Source organism: Contarinia nasturtii, unplaced genomic scaffold (assembly GCF_009176525.2).
Source record: "Contarinia nasturtii isolate CC-2019 unplaced genomic scaffold, AAFC_CNas_1.1 Cnas_scaffold_2108, whole genome shotgun sequence".
Lineage (NCBI taxonomy): Eukaryota > Metazoa > Arthropoda > Insecta > Diptera > Cecidomyiidae > Contarinia > Contarinia nasturtii.
In genome coordinates, this window is record NW_022199438.1 from 2,358 (window position 1) to 12,529 (window position 10,172).

The 10,172-nt window shown below is 33.9% G+C and overlaps 2 protein-coding genes across 3 annotated transcripts; both read left to right on the forward strand.

The window, feature by feature from the left end:
- Nucleotides 1-5,080: 5,080 nt before the first annotated feature.
- LOC116347799 lies at nucleotides 5,081-7,053 on the forward strand. Its single transcript, XM_031778529.1, has 2 exons — nucleotides 5,081-5,174; nucleotides 5,432-7,053. The coding sequence occupies exons 1-2, from the start codon at nucleotides 5,172-5,174 to the stop codon at nucleotides 6,929-6,931; spliced, it is 1,503 nt and encodes a 500-aa protein (XP_031634389.1). The 5' UTR covers nucleotides 5,081-5,171; the 3' UTR covers nucleotides 6,932-7,053.
- Nucleotides 7,054-7,708: 655 nt separating this feature from the next.
- Nucleotides 7,709-10,125, forward strand: LOC116347800. 2 transcript variants are annotated; one of them, XM_031778530.1, is made up of 2 exons: nucleotides 7,709-7,810; nucleotides 8,420-10,123. In XM_031778530.1, exon 2 carries the CDS (start codon nucleotides 8,438-8,440, stop codon nucleotides 9,815-9,817), a length of 1,380 nt encoding a protein of 459 aa, XP_031634390.1. In that variant the 5' UTR covers nucleotides 7,709-7,810; nucleotides 8,420-8,437; the 3' UTR covers nucleotides 9,818-10,123. The 2 variants fall into 2 exon arrangements, with proteins under 2 accessions (XP_031634390.1, XP_031634391.1); XM_031778531.1 differs by having other exon boundaries at nucleotides 7,773-7,810; nucleotides 8,392-10,125.
- The last annotated feature ends 47 nt before the right edge of the window (nucleotides 10,126-10,172 follow it).

Below are 10,172 nucleotides of genomic sequence, written 5' to 3' on the forward strand. Positions count from 1 at the left end.
AAGGAGAAACGGCCATGATATTTTCTGGGAAATGAGTGTCTAATAGAAGTTTTGCAGCTTCTTCATTAGACTCTGTATAGCTTCCATCCTGTTTGACGAGGATGCCTGGTCCTTGTGAGGGGTCCTTGGCTAATAGCTTGTGAATTCGTGATGTGCTTTTAGCACCATCAATCTTGCTAAAGAATCTTTTTTCAGATTCCCTTTTAGCAATTACAATTTGTTTGGCGTAATTATTTCTGCTCCTTTGCCATATTTCATGACAAATTGGACCTTGGGGTGTATCTTTTCGGGCTAGAAATATTCTTAATAGCCGTCTTGATTCCTTTCTCAGCCGAGCTAGATCTGAATTCCACCAGTTGTTTGCTTTCCTCTTAAGTTCCCGTTCTGGACATGACTGATGAAATGCAGACCTCAAAGTTTGCTCAAATGTCTCAGCTATATGGTCAATTCTCTCACGTGTAGAGAGATCCTGACACAAGGTACTAAGATTATGAGCATTTCTTCCGATCCGTCTCCTCAGTCTAGCCCAGTTCGTATACTTAGGGTTTCTAAACTTCTCTGAAGGTTTTTTGGCACATAACAGTTTGAGGTTGATCTCCCGGTGATCGGATAATCTGTCCTCTCTTACCACATGCCAGTCCTCCACTAAATTCGATAATGACTGTGTGGCCAGTGTAATATCTAATACTTCAGATCTGTTCCTTGTAACAAAGGTAGGTGAATTGCCCTTGTTTAGAATAATTAGATCTGTTGTTGCTATATATTCAAGAATTTCTTCTCCCCTACGGTTTGTGTCTGAACTGCCCCACACCGTATGGTGGGCATTGACATCACCGCCCATAAGTAATGTGAGATTGTTTGCTTTGGAGAAGTCGTATAGAGCCTTGAAACCTTCTCCGGGGACATCCCCATGTGTAGGGTTCTCCAGATAGAAGGAGCTCAGTATAATATGCGAGTTTGCTCCAGTTAAAATTCTCACGGAAGTGATATCTCTAGAACTATACTGTGGCAAGAGTATCACTTGTATGTCTCTAGTCGTCACAATACATGATCTGACTGGCTGGGTAGAATTGTTAAAACAAAACAGCTTCAACTTATCCGTGTCAACACCACTGACCTTGTTTTTCACAGTCCATGGTTCTTGACACAAATAAATTGTGTCTTGTTTTTTTGTTTGCATGTCACATAACGTTTTGCACATTAGTGCAGTCGCTGCTTTGCTATGGTGCAAATTGATTTGATTTACGCTAATCCATGCCATAGTATTCAATTGATTTGAAATACTGACATTAGATGTCGCGTTAGATGTTGATCTCACATTTGTATTAGCCATTAGACTATATAAAAGGAGTTCTTTGAGGACAATGTAACGAATGTGACATCACTTGGGGGATATATTTACATGTGTCCCCTTCCGCGGTCTTCATTCTCAAGCGACTGATCTGGAGGTTCCGCCTCGGCTGTGTCAGTAACAGATGTTTCTGTCTTCGACTTCATGTCCTGGACGGAACCTTCATCATCAAGACTGAGTGTGGATGTCTCGACTGCAACTGTGGGGTTTTGAATTTATTGCTTTTTAATTGTTTTTAAATTTATTCAACCGCTTGATTTTGTGCATAAAACTAAAGTCGACTTTAATCGACTTCTTTTTCAAGATAATACCATTTAATCAATGAAAAGGTCCCAGGTTAGCTGGCTGCCTAGATTTGATCTGCTATGACGCGGGTTTTTCTTTGCTGAAATACGCACAACAATTCTGCTGCTAAGCAACCGAATTGTAATGAAACGCTTAGAAGAATGTCACGGAAAATAGTAATATTGATTCCATATCTATTGAAAATATCGAGAAGAGAGTGTGTCATTTTTGAGCTGAAAATATTTCAAAACGAGAGTATGTCTTTTGTCGGTTGTGTTAATAGCAAAAAGGGAGTAAGTCGCATCACATATAAAAATTTATAAAAGAGAGTATGTAGTTTGACGTATTAAGATTGGCTTAAAAGAGAGTAAGTTGTTGGCCATATGAATTTAGCAAAAGGGGAGTATGTAATTTAACTGAATTTGTTCATAATAAAGAAGAGTTAGTATTTGTCAACTCACATTTAAAATAAAGTATGAAAATAGTTAAATTAATTAATATTTTTGGATGAAATATCAATCGCATATAATAGGCTCGCAGAAGCAGCTACACAGTTGCGTGAGTCAAAATACACATAAACTAACAAATCACAATAGCAAATGCCGTCGCTTCACTCACCCGTTGCCGTTTATGTGCTGTTGTAAAATAGGATTGTGTATTTATATACGAAGAGATTTAATGTTGCTGATTCTGCGCGCCTGTTACATTGGGATCGAAAAATGTTAAATATATTAACTATTTTCGCACATACTCACTTTTATTCCAACCAGAATAATTTAGTAACGTACTCTCCTTTATTTCCAACCAATTTGGATACACTCCAGCCAAATCAGATACACTCCTTTCGTAAAATTAAAATGAACAAAAACTTACTCCCTTTTATGACAGACTAAATTGCTCGAAATACGTGCTCTCCTTTAACCATTTTTACCATGAAAAAACATGCCCTCGTTTATCGTACTACAATTCCGAAAAACATACTCTCCTATCGATATTTTCGATAGATATGCGAAACAGTTTTGGGAAAAATATGAATAAATTCAGACAAAGTGGAGATTGTTAAAATTCTTATTGAAAACGGTGTCGATGTCAATAAAAAATCAGAGCAGAAAGATTTTCCTCTTTATATTTGTGCATCCCATGGTAAATAATGTGACAAAAGTTCTCATTGAAAGTGGTGCTGATGTAAACATCAACAATGAATATGATCAACCACCAATTTTTGCAGCTGCATTCAATGGTATATACCTATACTAGTGGTCCACATGCCAAGACGATGAAATCGAATGATGAAGCGAATAATCCAGCCGAACGTACTGTTGTTGCTGTAAACGATGAACAACAATTGGCCGAAATATTCAAACTTACCGTCGATTGTTTCGAAGAAGTGTTCGATAATTTATCGCTGAAGGATTTGGCCTCAATGGGACAAACATGTAAACAAATGCAACAAATTGCAGGTCATTGTTTTCAACGAAACTATGGAGCCAAACAAAATTTAATGTGGATGCTGGATGGTTTTACTTGTTTTCACTTTGGAGGTGTAAAAATAGATTGTTTTAACAACTTTTTAAAAACGTTGTGGTTTATGTTAAGGAGCTAAAATCCTATGCCGAGAGTTCTCCATATAATCCGATTAATTTTATAGCTTCATTGAAATATTCAACATCAATTAAAAAAATCAAAATGGATAATTTTCCTTCATACATTCTGACGTGGGTCCATAGGGCCCAGATTTCGAACGAACAAAAGACAAGAAAAAGTTTTTACCAAAACTCTCTTTCTTGTGAAACGCACTTTTGAAAGGAAGGAAACTATACTTGCGTAAAAGTATTTAATCTTATTTATTATTTTTCATTTTCATATATATTAACCATTATTTTATGTACTTTCTTTATTCTTGAATTTATTACCAATAGGTAAAACAAAATGAACAAATTAAAAAAAAAAGATTTTTTCTTTCAAAGTTTCAATATGTTGTTTTTCGTTGTTAAAATTACCCCCCCAAATTTTTGGACAAATTTCAAAATTACCCCCCCAGATTTTTCGGAATATTTTTAAAATAACCCCCCCCCCTAAAATCTAAGACGTCAGAATGTATGTTTTTCTTTAAAAATAGCTCATACTCGTATTAACGAAATGAAAGAAATTCTTAGTAAAGCTGAAAGCGTAACAATAATTCATCGTGATGAAATTGGAAATGTATTCGACGCATTGATTAATGCTTGCTCTTCAAATGTTAAATATTTATCTATAAAAGGAGATCCACGTTCACTAAGAAATAAAGACCAATTCCTGCATCGAATCTACCCATCATTGGAACATTTTGAATTGATGGACGTTTGTTGGGATGAAACACCAGCGTTAATAACATTATTTGAGCTAAACACAACAATTAAACAATTTTCTGTCGATATGATACTCTTCTGGTCAAACAGAGAGTTGTTCAAAAATTCGAACATACAACTTGATATATTGGCGATTGATTATGAGGTTGATGGAGTTGTGGAATTCGATTTATTTTGTCATTTGTTAAATGAGCTCTACGAACGTGGATTTTATAAGAAAATGCATTTAGTTTACTGTGGTGAGCGTCGTCAAGAATATATCGATCAATTGGCTTCGGTGAAGGGATTGGTGAAATTACGTTTCAAATATAGTGTACATGATATCAATTTAGGCGCTTTGAGAAACTTGGAAGAAATACGCCTCCTTGTGTATATCACTGATATGAAGTCACTTCCAAATATGCTCCCGAATCTGAAACGCATTGATTTTGCATTTACCGTTTGTGATGATGTTTTACCATTCGTTCGCCATGCAAAGAAATTGAACAAAATTAGATTTGAAGATCTTTATGATGGACCAAATCCCATTGTACATGTTAAAATTCTTGACTTAATTGCGTGGAATAAAGAGCGTGAGAAATTAGTTGGAGCACACAAGATCACAATTTACGTCGATGAAGATGTGTATTTGGCTACAAAATGGGCAATGAAACAGACGGACTTCAAATTGATCGAAATGAAACGACGTACATCGTACAAATGGGATTTCTAAATTTGAATTATTTTTCCCAAATTTTTTCTACTCAAATTAGTTTTTTTTTATTAAATGCATTTTTTTTATATTTTCAATTTAAAAAAAATTACAGTTTATATTTTACTTTTCAAATAATAAATCTAATGAATTGAATAACATAACATTCACTAACTGTTTCATATTTACTGTGTTATCACTGATAATTTATCAGATCTGCTATGCTTATTCCCTCTTTTAATGGTAAGATTGACTAATATTCCATAATTTATTGCATCTTATTTATTTTTTACATTTTCAAAACCGTCACTTTAATTGACTGCACAGAAAAACAATGAATTTAAACGATCATGTGGTTGAGTACACACTTTACTTAATATTTGAATTTCTACTTATTAATTGTCAGTTCATTGGAACGATGTGTCAAAATATTTCTTTGGAAAATAATCAATAGAAGATTGCATTCGCAGCTTAATATTCTCACTAAACTAAATTGATGGTAAGCATTTCGCATTTAATTCTTCTTATTTTCATCAGTGATTCGAATCACATTACTTGGTAACTGTGTGTTAATACATAACATTGAGACTTAAAATAAAACTTGTTCCATAGACTTGATGTAATGGAGCGATATACTAATACATCATATTGTGAAATACATGACAAACAGAGTAGATTGTATTACACTCATTGTTATTGAATCAAAATAATTCTGTAAGTATTAAATGAAATGTCTTTGTTTCATGTAATCACAAGATCGACAAACCAAACATCATGAACCAAGAACAAGACGCCGACCAAAGTGGATCAGGTGTGAAGAGAAGAAAACCAAGTGAAGAAGAGAATAGTCCAGCTGAACGTGCTGTTGTTGCTGCAAACGATGAACAACAATTGGCTGATATTTTCAAACTAACCATCGACTGTTTCGAAGAAGTGTTCGATTATTTATCGCTAAAGGATTTGACAGCTATTGGTCAAACATGTAAACGAATGCAACGAATAGCCGGTCATTGTTTTCAACAAAACTATGGAGCCGCACAAGCTGAATTTTGGAAAGAACATTTTTGCCTCAACGAAGTCCAATTAGATTGTTTCAACCATTTCTTACAAAATGTTGAGATTGATGGTGACGTTTTCACAAGCGATGAAGATGCCAGTGTGTCTGATGACTCTGATGACTCTGATGACTCTGATGACTCTGATGACCTCGATACCAAAATTTATCCATACAATCAGACAATAGATTTTGTAACGCCATTGAAACATTCAACATCCATTAAAAAAATCGAATTCGGTGATATTGATTTGGCATTTAGTCATATGGATGAGATGAAGGCAGTGCTGAGTAAAGCTGAAAGCATCACGATAGACGGTCTTTATTTATATCAAAATAAGTTTGATACTTTAATTGCTGTTTGTCCAAATGTAAAACATTTAACTCTAAAAGGATTGATTAATTCAGATTTTGGATACAGATGGATGCATCGAATCTACCCGGCATTGGAACACATTGAGTTGATAACGCTCATTAGATCAAAAGTACCAGAGCTAAAAGCATTTCTTGAGCTAAATACACAAATTGGCCAATTTTCTGTAGACAAAGGACTATTTTGGACAAACAGAGCATTGTACAGAAATTCAAATATCAAATTTGATACATTGGCGATTCACGATAATTGGAAAGTTGATTTCAATCGGTTTTGTAATTTACTCAATGAGCTCCATGAAATTGGATTTTATAAGAAACTGCATTTTTATTTTGGATATGGCATTCAACAAAAACATCTCGATCACATGGCTTCAGTCAAAAGATTAGTGAAAATTTGTGCCAAAATGAATGATCATGTTGCTGTTGGTGCCATGACAAGTTTGGAAGAATTGTATGTCAATGAGAGTCGTTTTATCACTGATCTGAAATCACTCCCACATATCCTCTCCAAACTGCAACGCATCGATTTTTACAAAGCCAGCTGTGACGATATTTTGCCATTTATTTGCCACGCAGAGAATATGAAGAAAATCAAAGTGTCATCACTCTTGAGTGGATCACATTTCGATGAAGACCATAAAATTCTCGATTTAATTGCGTTTAATAAAGAGCGTGAGAAATTAGTTGGAGCGCGCAAGATCACGATCTACGTCAAGGAAGATGTGTATTTGGCAACCAAATGGGCAATGAAACAGTCGGACTTCAAATTAATCGAAATGAAACGAATCACATCGTACGATTGGTCGCATGTATTTGAGTTGGATTGATTTATGAAAAACTTTTCTGTCAAATGACTCTTACTGAATCTTTTTCTTATGATTTTCTTTGAAATAAATAAACGAATGACAATAGAGATCGGTACGAATATCAACGTATCATGTACTTCTTATATATTTGTGTCCGTAAGAATAAATATGGCAATACAAAACGGAATCTGAAGAACGTTACATATTCTTTTTTGTATGGAGTTGTACTATGTAAAAAAAAATTATGTAACGTTCTTCAGATTCCGTTTTTGTGTTGCCATATTTATTCTTACGGACACATTTGTTTCAATTTAAACAATCAACGTTTTTATTAAATGCACATTTTATATATGTGTATATGTACTATAATCGGTAGCAATGAGGTTTAAGTTAAAAGATTTTTTCATAATATTGCCGTAATGAGGCGATGACTAATACACCAAATTGTGAAATACATGACAAACATCACACTATCACACAATTTATCAGTATTATGGTCCTTTCGCTTTTATTCATAAGAACACAGTAAGTAAATATCAGCCGACGCTATACGCAAAACCGACTGGAACGTGCGCTCATACGTTTTTACATCTTTTAAATCTCGTGACCATACGATTTTTCGACTGATTCGTTACTCTTTGTGCGTATCTTCTTTATCTATTCGAATATCAACATACAAAATATTTTTAATGCTTTTGTCTCAATTTAAACGATCATATGTATTATTAAATACACATTTTACTTAATATTTGAACTTGGACTTAAGAATTGTCAGTTCATTGGAAAACACTGACGTGTCAAATTGTTTATCAAAAAAGTAACTCAGTTGACATTTGAAGAAAAAAACTCGACAGAATAACATTGTATTCACCGGTTTAAATTTTCTACATTTAATTGAAGGTAAGCATTCAATTTCATTTTTTTGTGCTTATTTCTATTTATTTTCGTAAGTGATTGGAATCACACTATTTTGATTTTGAATGCAGTGTGGTAACAATGAGACTTAAGGTAAAACATATTTCATATACTTGACGTATACTAATACACAGAGTATTGCTCAGCGCTGCTGCCATCCACAGCATATTGAAATATCTTGCTGAGAATGCGTCGTCCGTCGCATGCGAATGTACGTAGCAGTTTATACACACCATTATCCATTGTTCTCTTCACGATTATGTGACTCAAAGCATTCAAACGATTGAATAGAGAAAACTGCATGTATTGTTGTTCGCTGTGATGTATAAACTGCTACGTACCTTCGCATGCGACGGACGACGCATTCTCAGCAAGATATTTTAATATGCTTTGGATGGCAGCAGCGCTGCGCAAAACTCTGCTAATACATCATATTGTGAAATATATGACAAACAGAGTGCTTCTTATTTTTAAAATTATGTAGTTATTGTAATACTGTAATAAAATCAAAAATGTGATTCATTCACTTATTTTTATTCATAAAAAAATATTTTATGTGTTAAAAGAGCATTCTTTGTTTCTTGTAACCAACAGGCCGACAAACAAGACACGATGAGCGAGGAACAAGATGCCAATAAAAGTGGACCAATTGCCAAGAGGATGAAATTGAATGATGAAGAGAATAATCCAGCTGAACGTGCTGTTGTTGCTGTGAACGATGAACAACAATTGGCTGATATTTTCAAACTTAACGTCGACTGTTTCGAAGAAGTGTTCGACTATCTATCGCTGGCGGATTTGGCCTCAATGGCACAAACATGTACACGAATTCAACAAATTGCGGGACATTTTTTTCAACTAAATTATCGAGCAGAAAAAGTATGGTTTGACAAAGATGGTTTTGAACTTAAAGATGTTAAGATAGATTGTTTTAACAATATCTTAGAAAACGTGTACGTTAATTCCCGGCTGCTCTCAAGCAATGAAGATGAGTCTTTTTTGATTCCGTTGAAACACTCAACATCAATTAAAGAAATCGAATTTGATTTTTATGATTGTGAAGATTTTTCTATTGACATTTATAGAATAAAAGATATCATCAGTAAAGCTGAAAAAGTAAGCTTTCGTTATGGTAAAGAGATGTTTGATGATTTGCTTGATCTGTGTACAAATGTGAAACATTTATCTTTCAAAATTGGCAATCACGATAAAGTTCAATCGATGCGTCACATTCATCCAAAGTTGGAACACATTCAATTTTTACCTTTCACTACGATAAATATACCGGCCCAAAAAACATTCATCGAGCTGAACACGACAATCAAACAAATTTCCATCCACTCCGACCTATTATGGATGAACAGAACACTTTTTAAAAATCTCAGCCACAAAATTGATACATTGGCGATTGATTACTTTGAACATGAAAAAATTGAATTCGATCTATTTTGTCGTTTTCTCAATGAACTCTATGAGTCTGGATTTTATAAGAAACTACATTTCATTAAAAGCATTCGAATTCAAGAAGATATCGATCAATTGGCTTCGGTAAAAGGATTGGTGAAATTATATGTTCGAAATTACGCGCATGTTGGTGCTTTGAAAAACTTGGAAGAACTATGCTCCATCTACAGTGATTATATTGGTGATCTGAAAACACTTCCACATATGCTCTCAAAACTGAAACGCATTCATTTTGAATATTCCAGTTATGATGATATTTTACCATTCATTCGCCACGCAGAGAAAGTGAACAAAATTAAAGTAGAAAGTTTTCGGCATGGATCGCATTTCGATGAAAATTATAAAATTCTCGATTTAATTGCGTTGAATAAAGAGCGTGAGAAATTAGTTGGAGCACACAAGATCACAATTTACGTCGATGAAGATGTGTATTTGGCAACAAAATGGGCAATGAAACAGACGGACTTCAGTTTGATTAGAATGAAACGAGAAACATCATATGATTGGAAACACTGGCTTTTATATTAGATTTGAATTTTTTTTCTTAGATTTTATATTTTTCTCAAATGAATTTTGTCGAATCTTTTTTTATTAATCCGAAAATATGTAGTCTAATCCAGTAAAAACCCAAATGAGAATAGAGGTCAGTACGAATATCAACACTTAATGCCTGTGTCTCAATTTAAACAATCATGAATATATACTGAAGTTATCACATATGCTACTTATTGTTACTTTGAATATTTTTCAAGAGAAAAAAATGTCAAACCATTCTAATAAAATGTCTAAGATTCATAAAAATAAATGCGCCAAACTGAATTTATAGAAAAAACAAACAAAAATCTTCGTTTATTTTATCAATGGCTTACATTAATTTTACTTA